The following is a 16,417-nucleotide window of genomic DNA, read 5'->3' on the forward strand; positions in this document are numbered from 1 at the left end:
AAAGTTCAATCCCAAACTACATCAACAATCCTGCAATATATAGTTAAGCTAGACACAGTTGCACAAGAAAGGTGATGGTGAATTTGATAGGTGAAGATGTTTCAAATTGTGTTTCATGAAAATTTATTTATTTTATTTAAAATAATTTATTTTATGTTTTTAAATAATTTTTAAGTGTTAATATCAAAAATAATTTTTTTTATTATTTTAATATATTTCTGAGTAAAAAAAACGATAAAAAACAACCATTACTTAAATACAAGCACTCTTCATGAATACTGAACCCATGCACTCTGGATTTATCTGCATAAACTTTTAAAGTGGAGAGAAAGTGAGAATCTTTTTGTGGGACTAATGACTTATACTGTTTTGCTTGATCAAGCTGTAGATATGTTCTTATCCCAGTTGTAGCTGTGAGTTGTAGTACTTGTGTTTTGTGTGTAGGCAGGCAGTTGGGTTGATTGTCATGAGGAGAAGTTGCTCAAAAATCAACAAAAACATCACCAAGTACATTGGCTAAGACTTTGTGACAGTTAAGTTGAGAGACTATTAAGTCATATGTCATAAATGCTTTTTTCCTTTCTTTTATAGTTTTGGTTTATTTAGTCTTAACACAACAACGCCTTTTCTCTGACTTATCTGACTCTCCACCACAGTCCCCCCCACTCTCTCTTCTTCCCTTTTGCTTTCCCATAATTAAACATCGATACCCATCATCTCTATCACTCTCTCTTTCCATTATCACTTCTCTATTTGTACAAAGAAACCAACCCACAAGCTGGTTTTGTCTTGAGATGATAATCAACCAACCATTCAGGGGAATAGCACTAGTTAGCCAGATGTTTGTTTCCAGTTTCTAAGCAGTGCTCTCATTCATTCTTGATTTCCACTAGCTAGCTTGGCAGCAGCAGCAGCAGTAAGTTTCACTTTCTATTCAGGATGGGAAAGCTGTACTTGCTATCTTATTCTCTTTGTAGTAGCTTTTGTTTAGCTCTTGCTGTTTTTTTCTTCTTTTTTTTGCAAAGAAAGTGTGTGACTTGATGATTAATATATGTCCTTTGATGTTCTTATTCTGTTTCTGTTCTTTCCTTACCTCTCTCTTTTGGAATCTCTTCTTGTGGTTTTGATGGCTACTCTACCTACTTCAGGTTCTTTCACTGATAATGACTAATGAGATTGAACTTCTTCAAAAGCAATCTATTCTGTTTTTCCTAGTTGCAGTACATGAATTAAGTTTCTGCAAACATGGATTTTGTTGTTTTCTACAACAGAAAATGGCATGATACTTAATTTTGATCAATCGAGTTCATAAATACCACCAAGGAACTGAATTTGCTGTGGTGAAATGCTATGTTGATCAATATTCATGGTTTGCATAGAAGTATACACTATCTGCCCTTTCTTCAAGGAAGACTGCTACTTCTGCTAGGTCATATTTACTTAACTAGGTTCTCTTCCTTGCAAATTTGACTTATTTGCATCAAATTCAGATACCCGTGTCTGTTCATAATTCCCCAGACAAAGAGAATCAAATAAGTTTCTAATCTTGAACAGAGGATTTTAACTTTACCTTTTTGTGTTTCATCTAATAGGCTTTGTGATTTCCTTTCCTTCAACTAAATTTTGGCCCTTAAAATTTTTGACTTAGGACATGATATTGGTCTAGCAATATGAGAATATCTGTTTCGTTTTCTCTTGCCCTTTGGTTTTATGTTCTAAAATGCTTGGAATCATTGAGATTTGAAGCTTAGCTTATTTCACATGTTTCTAGTTTCTATGTATTTTGTCTGGATTAGGATGCAGCTTGATGTCTTTATATTCTGTCAGTTGTTAATTTTATTGTCACCATATTTTTCTTGAGATAAAGAGAGTCCTGTTTCTATTAATGTCTAATGCCCCCATCATTGTCCAATGTATATATATAATCGTGGAGGAAACATGGCCTCATAGTAGCTCACAGTGGACCACTGGAGAGAGGGCATGCCACAGAGGTCAAATCCTTTTGTGTTTGAATGCATTATGCATCAAGTCACTTAGGTTCGATTATGACAGCACAAGTTCAATCAAATGCTTTACAGCATTGTAGGTTTTGCTTCAAACAATAGTCATTAATTCACCTTTTATCAGTAAAAAAATGTGAGCTTGGTAAGGTTTATGAACCACTAGGATAGCAGTGTGTTGCTGTTCTAGTTACAATAATCTCGTAGGCCAAAAGACCAGAAGTTGGAGACTGTTATAATATATTCATGTTGTGGAAATGATAATGGATTATTTCTCGGCCTCAACCTTCAGATTGTTCTTATCTTGCCCTCCTTGTTTTGCTATCTGTTTGCTTGTTTCCTTGAGTATTTTTTTTTTAAATTTCATTACTCTTTGTGCTAAATTAGTAGTTGTCATCATGTTTTTACACAGATTTAAGAGTTCTTAATCTATGTATTTGTTTTGGAGGTTGCCTTGCTGATAAATTTCTTGCTATAACTTTCACAATCGCTCTCAGCTCCTACAAGTTTAACTGTGGAACACTATTTACTCATCATGTCGAATTCTGCAGGTTGAAAACATCTTGTTTCAACTGACTCAATCTGGCTACTGCTCAGAAACTATAAATGTGAAGTATCTCCTTGTGGTATTAAGTAAAATCATCAAAGAAAGATGAAACCAATTATTGATCTTGAAGTTGAAGCCACCTCAGAAAATGTTTCTGAAGTTAGCAGCCAAGTAGCTTCCAACTTATCAAACCAAGAAACTTCTGCAGCCCCCTCCAATGACAGCCTCACTAACTATTCCTATCTCACAAATGCCATAGCAACTCAATCTGGTTCGGAAATGGTTTCCCTTGACTTAACCCTTTGCTTCAATAATGATGAGTTAGGTGGAAGGGACCCAGTGGGACTCTCATTGTCAAGCACAAGTGAGAGTAGCAATGAACCTGCATCACGTACTACAGCTGAAGCAATACCACGAGTATTTTCTTGCAATTACTGTCAGCGCAAATTCTTCAGCTCTCAGGCACTTGGTGGACACCAAAACGCTCATAAGAGAGAGAGAACATTAGCTAAGCGTGCAATAAGAATGGGTATTTTCTCGGAAAGGTATGCCAGCCTAGCATCGTTGCCTCTACATGGATCCTCATTCCGATCCCTAGGGATAGAGGCACATTCTTCAGTGCACCAAAACTTTGCACCACCAGTAAGGTCACTAGAAATAAGCAGCAGTGCAAGATTTGATCAAGGTTATGCAGGTCTGCCAGTATTCATGGAGGATGATGAGGCAGAGTTGTTATGGCCAGGTAGTTTTCGACAGGTAGCTGTGTCAGACGATGCTCATCAAAGTTTTGTAGTCGCAGGAAGTTCAAACATGATTTTTTTGGGGGCAACTCCACCAGTGAACTTAGATGATTCTGCGCCAGATCTCACACTAAAACTTTGAGAACATTGGTTGCAGTATTTATGCTCCGATATTATCTCTTGTATAGCAAGTTGTGCAATGGACCATGGCTGAACTTTTATATTCCCTGTTAAGAATTTGTATGTCAGTGTATAAGAGCTTCACAGAGATTATTCTGGAGCTTCTTCGTTTGTTATATCTATGTGATTGATCCTTTTAATTTGCTGTAATTGGTAGTTCGATTATGTATTCTGTCTCTCTAATTTCTAATGCTGGTTGATCATTTCGACAGTATGCTTCAAGTACAAGTCTGTAGGCATTGCAATCGGGTCACAGATCAACTCGCAGTGGAATGTTTTATCAGCAGAGTAAAATCTGCGACAGGAATAGAAGTCTTCTTTAAGCTCTAATCTACAGTATATCATTCAAACAAAAGTTCATCAAGGAAAATAGACGGGGGAAATCTCCAAGCACCATATAAATTTGCAAGATCGTTGAATTATGAACATAAACTATCCAACAAAGAAATTAACAATCGAAGAAGTTAAATTACAACCACGAGGATGCAGGAGTCCAGCCATAAGGATAAACACAAAGATTGACGTACTATCTAGTGGGCTTCATGCAACTATAAGATCTAGCAGAAAACATCGATATCTAGAAACTTGCTTTTACTCGAGCTATGACTGATCTCCTTCTCTTTATAATAGGTATTCAGTGTCAAAAGAGAAGGCCTGAATTGGGAAGTGAAGGAGCCTCTGGAGTCGAAGAAATCCTGCAGGTAGGACGCTGATCTTGTCTCCTTATAAGCAGCAGAGAGCCCCACACGGGCAATATCTTTAGACCCACTATCAGTATCCATATCTAGGAAATAAAAAAGATACCGAAGAAACAGTAGTACAACTTTATTTCCACACAGAAAACTATGCTTCTATTTTTCTCTCTCGCACACTATGACTAGGGTTTTTTCAATGCCTTGTTGAAGACGAACGACTAACCTGATACATGCACACGCACTTATATACTCTCCTATACCGACCAAGGATGTATCCTGCCCTGATTCGGATGGCAGCTAGGGCCAACTTGGATTTACTCTGTTTCCAATATCCTCCATGTTAAGGAAATTTAATCCTGGATAAATTTGGTTTACTGAGGATACTTGACAACATTCATATCCTCATCCGATTAGGATACAAATTCTCTATGTAGATTGAAACATGTAATAAATGCATGTTTACTTTTAATCCTTGACTTAGATGTCAAAGTACGAAACAGTCCCTAAACTAAACAAATGGGCTTTCAATATATATAGATGATCGAAAGATTGAGAAACAATTTTATTAAGATTTTTTCCATCTCGTCTTTACAAAATAGTACTCAATAATTTGTATCAGTAATTTATTTCAATCATTTTATTTTACCATTTATTTAATATTCAACTAGTCGCGAGTTTATCAATTCCAATTGGACTGTGTATTATATGATCAAAGTAGATGATATACTCATTGCTTGCTACTGCAACTCTAGTTTTCTGAATATCTACTTGTTTATCCAATTTGATCAAATAAGGATTCTATTATACAATATTATAATTAAAGGATCAAAATGTAGTTTGGTATTTTGTGTGCTGTGAGTTTGTGGCTCCATCCTTTGCTCTCTCCTTCATTCATGTCCAGAAGTAGGACAAGCCAACTCATGAATGGAGTCCTTGTAGTCCCAATGCCCCATACGCCAAAAAAATAAAAATAAAATAAACAACTGGAAATAATTAAATAATTGTTAACGTTTTTCATCCTTCACCTTGTTCATCTGTTACACTTAGGAATGCAGATTTTGCTGTATAGAAATGCTTGGCAGCCCAAACCATACTACAAGCCCGTGAGACGAATTTGGAAGTCATCTTTCTGGTGCAGTTTCTTGCTCTTTCCCCAAGCAAAAAACGACAGTACTGTTGAAGTTTGGTACCAAAGCTAGAACAGGATTACTTTGTAGTAATCTACTGCATTGCTATCTATCTGTTAGCTGATAGTTATCTATCTGTTAGCTGATAGCATTATCTAGATTAGGATGTTTCTTTCAATTCATTTGTTTAAGCTTATCTAGGATTAGACCAGCTTGTTATACAACTCCTTTGATAAAGGAGAACATAGCTGGTACGTTTCTTTAGTGTTTTATTTTTCTGTAATGTTTGTTTCCTTCTATAAATAAAACATTGGGGATGACAGTAACCAACTGAGACATTTTCTGCTCCTTGTTCTTTCAACTGTAAAGACTTTAGACTTTGTTCTTTGTTCTTTGTTCTTTTTCTTAGTTCATCAACAATAATCTGTTCTTTATATATCAGTTTTTCCAACAAGTACGCAGTAAAATAACTCAGGTGCTTAAAACATCCAATGACACTAAGAAGAAGAAAAAGGAAGATGAAGCTTCTATCAGCAAATGGGAGTGTAGAACATTTGATGGATGATCAAGGAGAAGATAGCACAGATTCTCTGGAGTCCGGCATTAAGCAAGGAAACATCCGTAACGCTCAAAGAGGGTTTTCAGAAATGAAAACAGAACTTGACAGAGAGTAAGCAGTCCAGGAGATGCTAACTGATGGTCAGTCACTGGGTTTCAGGGATATATACTCTGGTTTATGGAATGAGTCATATATTAGATGGCATTCAATTGACTCAGAGGCGAAATCTGGGGTGTTCTAGCAATGTGAAATCGGTAAGCCTTGCTTTCATGCGAGTATGCAAAATGATTTTTCATTCAAATAAAACTCAACTTTTGAGTCACCTCATGTTTTTTTTTTCTTGTGTTTGTTTGTTTGTTTTTTTTTTTTTCAAGTTTCTTAGGTGTATAGTTACCTTTCTAAGGAATCACTTGAATTTCCAGAATTCATTTGTTTTGGACAAACACCAATATGATTTCTATTTTTGTACCAAACTTTGAATTCCCAAAAAGTTCTTGTGAACATGTGAGATCATGCATAGTTTTGGAAAAAAGGAAAACATGTTATGAGCACAGGAAAATAATTGATCTTATTAACAAGAAGACTCAGTTGACAAAGAAAGTCTTGTGGCATTATGAGCCAAATTACCGACAAGACTGAAACATGTTGAAACTAACATGATTAAACAAAAGGCAATAATAGGGCAGGCCTCATCCTTCCATTTTGGTAAATCTTCTCTTAGGCTAGCCTCCCCATAATAATTCTTGGGATGATGGAGATAAAAACTATGGTTGGAATTTGAGTCCTTCAAAATTTATGCTACCCTTTTGCACCCTACCTTCACCATTGATACTTTTAGATTCCGAACATTCCATTGCTAGTGCGTTTCTAATCCATCGCTTCAAGCATGATTAGGTAGAGGGTTCGTGTTCACATTAGGAGTGTCTTCAAATGCTATCAACCCTGCCTTGATTAATTGCATAAGCTTTCTCTTGAAGGTGTTGCAAGTGTGAATGTCGTGTCTGGCAACACCAACATGGTATTCGCAAGTGAGCTCTGGCTTATACCAGCCGGGGTAAGGGGGCTGCAAAGGTGCCAGAGGTTCGGGAGCTATATGTCCGATGCTTAATAGCTTCTGGTACATCTCATTCAGGGGTAGCGGTAATGAAGGTAGTTGTTCTTGGACCCTTTGGTAATTTCCAATTTGGCTTTTGGCTTAAAAGTTTTGGGACTCGGGTTTTTTGATGTTGGTAATTTGGGATGGAGTGTGGTAGTTTTGGGATGCATTTTCCTACTCTTGTAGACATCTTCAACATGGTTGACCTCTTTTCTTTCGAAGAATCTTTTCTTAGTGGGTGCATAAATTCTACCACTCCTGACGCCTTGCTCTATGCGTTCACACACTACCACAACGTTAGTGAATTTCTGGGCCGAACTATCCATAACATGTTCGTAGTATGGTGCCTTGAGTGTGTCGGCAAATAAAGTAACCATCTCTTTGTCTAAAAGTGGGGGATGTACTTGAGCAGCTAATTCCCGCCATCTTTGAGCGTATTCCCTTATGCTTTCTTTGTCCCTTTTCTCTATATTGGACAAGCTAGTTATGTCGGGAGCGATGTCCATGTTGTACTTGTACTGCTTGACAAAAACATCCATCAGATCCTTCCATCTCCGGATTTTTGTGTTGTCCAATCTCATGTACCAGCTCAATGTTGTCCCACTTAAACTATCTTGAAAAAATGCATCAGTAGTTTTTCATCATGTACTACCTCTGCTATTTTATTGTAGTGGAGGACTTGAGGTGAGTCATGGGGCATCGTGTTCCACTATATTTGATGAACTTTGGAACACGAAACTTTTTTGGGACAACCACATTTGGGATTAGACACATCTCTGCTGCCCAAACTGGGTCATATAAGTCTACCCATTCAATGACTTTGATTCTGGATTCCAACACCTCTATCTTATCTTGATCAATGCTATCAGATGACTTGGCCTTATGGGACTCGTTAGCAAATGCCTCCACGATTGTCGGGGCTAGTGCAGGTGTTGCTGACTGCACAAATATTGGATTTTGCTGAGGCTCTTGACCATGTTCGCTCATTCTTTCTTCAAGCTGAACTGTAGTCGGAGCCTGATTAACGGTGACTGGTCAGTTAGAAGGACCTACACCAGAGGTATTTCTTAGTGTTTGCTCGAGTAAGCTAGTGAGGCGAGCCACGCTTCTCTTCAGAGACTCCAACTCTTCTTGAAAATGGGCATCACGGTGAGCACGCTCTTCATCTTCCATGTTTCTTGCTTGAAGTCGGGTGTTGTAGACTTTTTGGGGATCTATATTTCAATCTGATGAATGTATGTTATTTACAATGAATTAATGTATGTGTATGGATACAAATGTATGTACATGCGTATTAGGGAGCTCATACTCGAGGATGGGTTTTGGGCCATTACATGATGGGTGACTTTCTACCTAGTCTCAAAAGGGTCTCTTGTTGTCCTAGTGATCACCCTCGTGAGGGCAATATGGGGGCTCAGTAGGTAATGAGATGACATGAACACCAATCATTACCAGTCTAAGCACTCATGAAGAGTTGGGGTTTACACAAACTTAAATCTTGACTAAAAGTTGTAAGGTAAGCTGCTAGTCCCTTACTTAACCTAAAGTTTTTCTCAGTATAAACTCTCATAAAATGTGAATGATTCATGAAACAATTTTATACAATGCATGAACAAATATGTACAAAATTAAAACGTATGAGCAAATGAGGAAATGCATATTAACAATAACACACAAACCAAACAATAAAACATGATAATCAGACATAAACAAAGCTTAGTCCATAAGGTCCCTAGCGGAGTCGCCATTCTGTCGCACGTGTACGGTGTCACGATGAATCGTCCACCCTCAGGTATATGTAAGTCTATCTGGCAAACATGGGGAGACAAGAAATTCTTGTCTTTCATCAGTGGAAAATTTGAACGGGAGTCGCCACCTAGTATTCTAGTCACTAGAAACCCTAACTGGTCTCAGAGATCGGGTACGGAGACTGGTTGCGTAAAGGGAATGTATTAGCACCCCAACTACGCCCTACCTAAGGTAAACTACATTGTTTTGATGTCTGATAAAATCTAAGGTCTTCCTTGTAGTTCCACTGGTAAAAAAATAAAAATAAAAATAAAAATAAAAATAAAAATAAAAGATTGAAACAATAAAATAATTATCAAATTTCTTCTTCTTTCACTTATTCATCTGTTATAATTAATAGGACTGAAGGTGCAGATTTTCTTTTATAGAAATGCTTGGCAGAATATAGTAAATGTTTTCAAAACATGGATGTTAATGGCAGGCGATTAACCAGCTTCCGAACTCATTTGCGTAATAGATATAGCAGTCAATTGGCTTGTGTTCCGGTGTGGATCGAATTGCTTTTCTTGAAACCCAGCAATTTAACTTTTTATCTGATTCAAGTTTCCAACTAAATAGCAAGAGAACTAATTTGAATCAAATTGATTGATTTTATGGGTTCAAATATAATTTTATTGACTGGTAAAAATATGACTTAACTTTAAAAAATAATTTCAAAATGATATCTATTTTCAAAATTTTTTTTGAGACAATGACAAATTATCTCAATCTCAAAACCCAAGTAACTTGTGTCGTGGACTCCATTGAGTTTAATAATGTTTTTCTTTCTAAACTAATTTTTTATTATATTTGCAGTTTATTTATTAACCAATCCAATATTGAAGAATAAAATCAAGAAAAAACTATTAAAAACAATAAAAGGACCAACAATAAAAAAAAACATATCTGCCTAGTTGGTGCACTCATCAAACCTATGAACCAGGTAACCTGGGCTAGCACGCCAAACCTGTGAATCGGGTTATTGAATCTAGTGGGATTATAATTTGTATTTTGAAAAACTATTTTTTATTTAACTACATGATAAAAAATAGACGATCGCAAAATTAAACACCAACCTAATACTGAGATGTTGAAAACAGTAATGAAAAAAAGAAAAAAAAGTTAAACTCGTCAGACCTTTTGTATGAAACTATTTTTTTTAGAATATGAGAAAAATAGGTGAAGAAAAGAAGTCAAGTTCAGTAAAAAAGAGAGAAAAAAGACACCATAACAAACCCATTTTGGATTCGTAATTTTTTTTCTTAAAGAAAAAAATTAAAAAAACTAAGAGATAAATATAGATCAAGATATTTACTATTGTAATATGAGTAATTTACCTGCTTGTGTGTAATGAATTTATTTATTCCAATCAAATTGAAATAGAAATCGTCAAACACATAAAATATTTTGGATAAAGTAAAAAGAAAAAACAACTATGCAACGCTGCATATATAAAAAAAATATCATAATAATTTTTTATATTTCTTAATATATATTAAAAAAAATACCAATGAATAATACAATTCTCTTAAAAAATTAAACAAACCTAATATAATTAAAAACTAATCACTATTTAAAAGAGGATAAATAAGCAAAAACAAATCATAGAGAAGTAAAATACAAATTTAAAAATTATTTAAAAAACATATAAAAAAGTTCTAAAAAAAAACTAAAAAAAAAAAGAAAAAGAAAAAAGAAAAAAGCAAAGAATGAGGTCCGACCTAACTCATAGCCTATGACTAAAGGGCTCGTGTGCAAGCCTTTTTTTTTTATAAAGATAATGAGGTGAATGACATGTTGTCCACCCCAATTTTATTTGAAAAAAACGATGCATCGTCTGACATACCCAGATTTTGGCTATTGCGGTGACCGAAAAATTAGGGTGCCTGATTTTTGTCCTTTAAAAATGAATTTTCAACTCCAAACACCTAGAAAACACCTTTATAACCTTCTTTTACCCACCCTTAACCTCCAAAAGCGCAAAAAACGATCCAAAACCAAGAATCAACCCAGAATCCAATTTCTTTCCTAGCTCATATATGTTTTTTTAGGCATTTTCAAGGTATCAAAACACCTAATTCAACCCCCCCTCATTATATGAAACCATTTGAAACAAAAATCTAACATTTTGATGGTTGAAATCATTGAAACAACGCCTTTCTCTCTCTAGGCTGGATTCTAGTGATTGCCTTTATCTCCTTTCACCCAATAAGGATCGAAAAGTAATGAAATTGAAGTTAAGTACTGCAATGCATATTTGAAAAACGCAAATGACCGATTACTTTATAGCAAAAAAATATGAGGGAAAATGTACTTCACTAATAAATTCGATCGTGCCACCTAGATTACCCTTGTATTTCACTTCATTCACTTGTCTTGCAATTCAATCCTGACAAAAAAAAGAAGTAATTGGGCTCTAATTCGAGCTCAATTGTGCAAAAAAAAAAAAGAAGTTTGAGGACCAAATTCAAAATTGTCAAAAATTCCATTATTGTAATCCATAGTAAAATGTGAGAAGGCGAACAATGGTGTTGCTACAGTAAAAAGAACATACCATTTAGCTTTATAGATAATAAGCAATAAAAGTTGAGTCATTCACCAAAAATAAGAGCTAAGTCAATTTATGAAATGAAATAGTTAATAGAATTAACTGCACGAATGAGTGAGACGCTTGTTATGCGATTTTTGGTTTACAAAAAGTTTAGACAAGTTTAACAAGCTTGATGACAAAGATGAGCATAACTCTTGATCTAACCGTTGGATCAAACAAATATTTTACAAACGCATTTTATAGACCTAAATGTATAAGAAGTTAGCTAGCTATAATGAGTCGAGGTCATTTTCATGTCTAAATTAGGTCTAGAGGTTGTTGTTCATATTTCTTTCTTAGTAATTGTTTTCGTTTAGTTTAGGAATCCTAATTGTAGTTAGATTCTATATTAACCATATAACTTTCAATAAAGATTCTTTTACTATAAGGATTATGATTTAGGTCTAGTACTAATATTTTTTTTTGGTGATAGATTTGATTATTTGAAGAATTATTGACATTCAAAATTTTATCAAATCATAATTTTTTATGTAATTTGATAATTTTTGAAACTCTTATTCCTTATTTTTCACTATAAATTGTGTAAAAAAAAAGACTTGAACATCTCTTAACAAATATAAATTATATTGAAAAAAATTACATTATACATAACCTATGACGTACATTCTGTGATTCCATTGAAAACTAAGGATGCACCATATTAAATTGTTTCTAGGCTTTACCATAAAAAAGTGCACTATGAATCTATCCAACGCATCATGTGAATGATGTCATGCCATATGCTCAGCAATTTTTGGAGACATGAATAACTTTTGTAGTCTAGGAGTGATTAGAAAGTATCTAAGCTTTCTATATGTGACAAGATTCCTTCCCCTTCCAGTTCTGAGTTTATAATGAGCATGCCCACAAGTTTTACATTCGGTCAAATTTGTATTTTTAAGGTAGTACAACATGCACAAGTTTGGACACATGTCAATTTCTTGGTATCCTAGGGCCTAGGCCAAGGGGTTTCATCATGTATTTAGTAGCATAAAAGTTCTCTTCCACTCTATTCCCTTCATGTAAATTTTTTTTTGCCAATTCAACAATTCTGGCATAACTGGTCTCACTTAGCTCATGATATGTGTTTTATGATGAACAGCTGTGCAATGTCCGATACTTTACTATGAATTTTGCATTCATCCTATAATGGTTCATTGGAGTCTTTCAAAAGATCAAGAAATCTGGTCGCGTCTGTATTTGATTCTTTATCTACGATTGAACATTCACTTGCATAACCATAATTAATTCTCATCGCATCCATAACCATACTTCTATAAGGATTACTCCATACACGTTGCTAGAATTAAAAGTCGACCTAACCATCCTTTCTACCATGATCTCGTAAGGAACATATGACTCTTTGTGTGCATATCTACAAAAGTATTTTTCCATGAGCTTTTTTTTTTTTATAGAAGATACATCATAACAATATCTAGATCAATTTTTTATATCTTTTACATGGACATATAATACCCCCTCCACTAATATTTCTCTGATTAAATAGTGCATAATTAATAAAATCCTCAACCCTATTACAATAATTCATCGTGTGCAACCCTTCAGGTAAAACTTGATATATACAAGAATGATCATCCATTACTTATATCAAACCTACATAGAATATTAATGATAACATGTATTAATTAATTATATGAACTAAATAAATTAGCTAATATTGATTTAACTCAAACTTATTCAATGTATTTTAATAGTATCTTTAAATCATTATCATTTTTTTTTACAAAAAATCAAATTCCTCCATATTTAATAAGACTTTCAACTTAACAATAAAATTAATAAAATATAAAACACACTCATTAAATAAGCCATTATTTATTTCATTACAATACACCTCAATCACAAAATCAAAATCAAAATGAATTTCATCAAATTACAACCAAATACAATTTTTTAAAATCTCAAACAAACTCTAACATGTATAAATCATACATTCATACAATAAATTTCTATGAAACAAATGCTATAAAACATGTAAACACACAAACAAACTTCATATACTACATTAAAATGCAAAAAAAATAAATAAAAAAAATAACATTTTAAAAATTATTTAAAATAAAAAATGGGTAGTTTTGCTTGATGTGGGGAATACTAAAAACAATTGAACCAGAATAGGGATGCTGGCAAATTGAGTGTTGGAGTGACCAAATTTCTGGTGATGAGAGTTTGATTTGTGATAAAAGAGGGGTTGCTATTATTTATAGAGAAAAATAGAGGAAGAAGAAGAAATGGAAGGGGAGGGTGGTTGCTCGCTAGATCATAATTTAAATATTACCGACATATATTAGTGACGAGTTTATTTGATCGATAATACCATCTGTAACATGACACATCATTTTTTTTCATTCCTTTTTTTTCGACTGTAATTCCTTTAGGATACACAAATAATTTTTTTTATCGGTTTATACCAAGGGACATAACGAGACAATATTACGTCGATAAATTTCACTGCAATTTACTGATAGAATTGTTTCCATTGGTATTTCTTTTTTTATTTGTCAATTCTCTGAAAGTGTTACGACACATTCTACTTGATCAATACTACATTTATTTCAAGATAGAAATACACATTTATTTAGAATTTTCAAGTTGGAATAATAATAATTGTTTTTAGATTCTGTTGATTTTTTATGGAAATTTTAGATATTTGGTTCTTAGATCTGTTGGTAGAATGAGTTTTAATTTTATTTGAAGGCATGGTTTGAAATTTCTAGTGTAGATATGTTTTGAGACCGAGTAGTGCCTATATATTATAGAATGTATAGCACGTATATATCAGAATAGAAAATTAATATAGGATTATTCCAATGTTGTAATCCCTACAGTTACTGTAGTGTTTTGCCACATATATATAAATAGGAAGGTTAGTTAAGGCACAACCTAACACATTCTATTATTTTCAACTTGGTATCAGAGCCTCCCTTCTTCAATGGAACAGTCGCCACATACATCTTCTTTGGCAGTACAGCCTTCTCCTGTAGCGCATCCTCTGCTGCCTCACCGCCTGGTTTCTCCTCTGCCATGGTTGGTGAACACCTCTTCTTGCAGTCCATGTCTGATGCAACTGTTGTCTCTGCTGCCGCAAGCATTATCTCCCTCTCTCACACTTATCAAGTCATCTCCCTCAAATTAATAAACACCGTATCTCCTAGGCCAAGGAGTTTTTGGTTTTGTTGATGGTTCCAACACATGTCCACCTTCACATGTTCTTGCAGGAGATGGTATCTCTCTTCAGGTAAATCCGCTCTTTCTTCGTTGGAAACAACAAGACCAACTCATTCTGAGTGCTCTTCTTTCCTCCCTATCTATGGAAGTTTTGCATCTTGTTATTGGCTATCAAAGCTCTTGTTCAGCTTGGCGCGCTCTTGAGCACACTCTTGCTTCCACCTCAAACTCTCGTATTATACAACTTCACGGCTCTCTTCAGGATCTTCGACAGGGTGATGAATTAGTAACTCAATTTATGCAAAAAGCTAAGGCCTTATTTGATGAATTGGCCGCTGCTGGTCGGCCAGTTTCGCTTAAAGATTTCAATTTATATGTGTTTTATGGTATTCGAGGAGAATTTAAAGACTTAGTTACAAGTCTTATTACCAAGGCCGAACCTTTATCATATGCAAATCTTCACAGTCATCTCCTCACGCATGAATTTCTTCACAAATCTTCAGCTGCCATACATGCTCCTCTGCTGCCCACACCCAATACTCCATCATCTGCCCTTGTTACGCAGCGCTAGGCCTTTGGCAATTCTGGCCGCAGTAAGGGCCGCTTCAATGGTGGCTGGCATCCCAACCAATCAGCAGCAGAGGCAACCAGTTTGCTGGCTCCAGACCTGATCACCGCAGCTTCAAAAACTCCTCCTTCGATGACAGTCGGCAGGGCTCTTGGCAGCGCAATAGGGGGCAGAATCCACGCTGCCAACTGTGTCAAAATTTCGGCCATACATCTCCCCACTGTCCTCAATTCCAGCAGCGAGGTTATGGCCAACAGCCTACTACCAATCTGATGCAGCACAATCTCTCCTCAACCGGTTCTGTTGATTGGTTTCCGGATACCGGTGCTAATCAACACTTCATACCTGATCTTGCCACCTTGACTGCTTCAGAACCGTATCTTGGTAATGATAATTTGCATATTGGTGATGGTAAGGGCCTCCCTATATCTCATCTCGGTCATACAAAAATATATACACCACATCGTTCTTTCACCTTATCTAATGTTCTTCATGTTCCTGCAATCACAAAACCTCTGCTCTCTGTTCAGAAATTTTATCTTGATAACATTGTTTATCTTGAATTTCACCCTCGTGTGTTTTATGTCAAGGATCTCAACACCCATGAAGTCCTTCTCTCAGGTCAGAGTAAAGATGGTCTCTATACCCTGACCAAGTCTTCTGTCACGTCAGTTCCTCAAGCCTATTGGTCTCCCTGCACTTCTGCCTTTGCCGATTTCTGGCATCGTCGACTAGGTCATCCTACTTCTCATATTTTTCAATTGTTAATCTCGAAAAATAAGATCATTTGTAACAAAAAAAAACATCTTAATTTTCAATGTCAAAGTTGTCCTTTAGGAAAATCATCGCGTTTGTCTTTAGGACCTACGGGTCACAAACATTCTGCTCCGCTTGAATTAATTTTTAGTGATGTATGAGGCCCTACTCCTCTATTTTCTTCAGATGGCTATTGTTATTTTGTTATCTTTGTTGATGCTTATACTAAATATGTATGGTATTATCCTCGTTGCCAAGTCTGATGTTTACTATGTTTTTCATCAATTTCAGACTCTCGCTGAACGTCAATTTTCATTAAAAATAAAATCTGTTCAAACTGATTGGGGCGGTCAATACCGCAAATTATCCATATTTTGTCAAACCGTTGGTATTCATCATTGTATAATTTGTCCCCACACTCATAAACAAAATGGCACAGTAGAGTGTCGTCATAGGCATATTGTGGAAATAGGTCTTACTCTTTTAGGGCAATGCAAAACACCTTTTTGATTTTGGAATTATGCTTTTGAAACCTTTGTTTATCTTATAAATCGCATGCCTACTCCTATTCTTGCCCATCGC

The 16,417-nt window shown here is 35.2% G+C and overlaps 1 protein-coding gene across 2 annotated transcripts; it reads left to right on the forward strand.

The window, feature by feature from the left end:
* Positions 1 to 592: 592 nt before the first annotated feature.
* LOC7493574 (zinc finger protein 4) lies at positions 593 to 3,617 on the forward strand. 2 transcript variants are annotated; one of them, XM_024598664.2, is made up of 2 exons: positions 593 to 916; positions 2,552 to 3,617. In XM_024598664.2, the coding sequence occupies exon 2, from the start codon at positions 2,653 to 2,655 to the stop codon at positions 3,427 to 3,429; it is 777 nt and encodes a 258-aa protein (XP_024454432.2). In that variant the 5' UTR covers positions 593 to 916; positions 2,552 to 2,652; the 3' UTR covers positions 3,430 to 3,617. The 2 variants fall into 2 exon arrangements, with proteins under 2 accessions (XP_024454432.2, XP_024454433.2); XM_024598665.2 differs by having other exon boundaries at positions 593 to 910.
* The last annotated feature ends 12,800 nt before the right edge of the window (positions 3,618 to 16,417 follow it).

Source organism: Populus trichocarpa, chromosome 4 (genome assembly GCF_000002775.5).
Source record: "Populus trichocarpa isolate Nisqually-1 chromosome 4, P.trichocarpa_v4.1, whole genome shotgun sequence".
Classification (NCBI taxonomy): domain Eukaryota; kingdom Viridiplantae; phylum Streptophyta; class Magnoliopsida; order Malpighiales; family Salicaceae; genus Populus; species Populus trichocarpa.

What these genes read in the sequence shown, in the direction of transcription:
- LOC7493574 (XM_024598664.2), top strand. Translation starts at nt 2,653, where the DNA reads ATGAAACCAATTATTGATCTTGAAGTTGAAGCCACCTCAGAAAATGTT.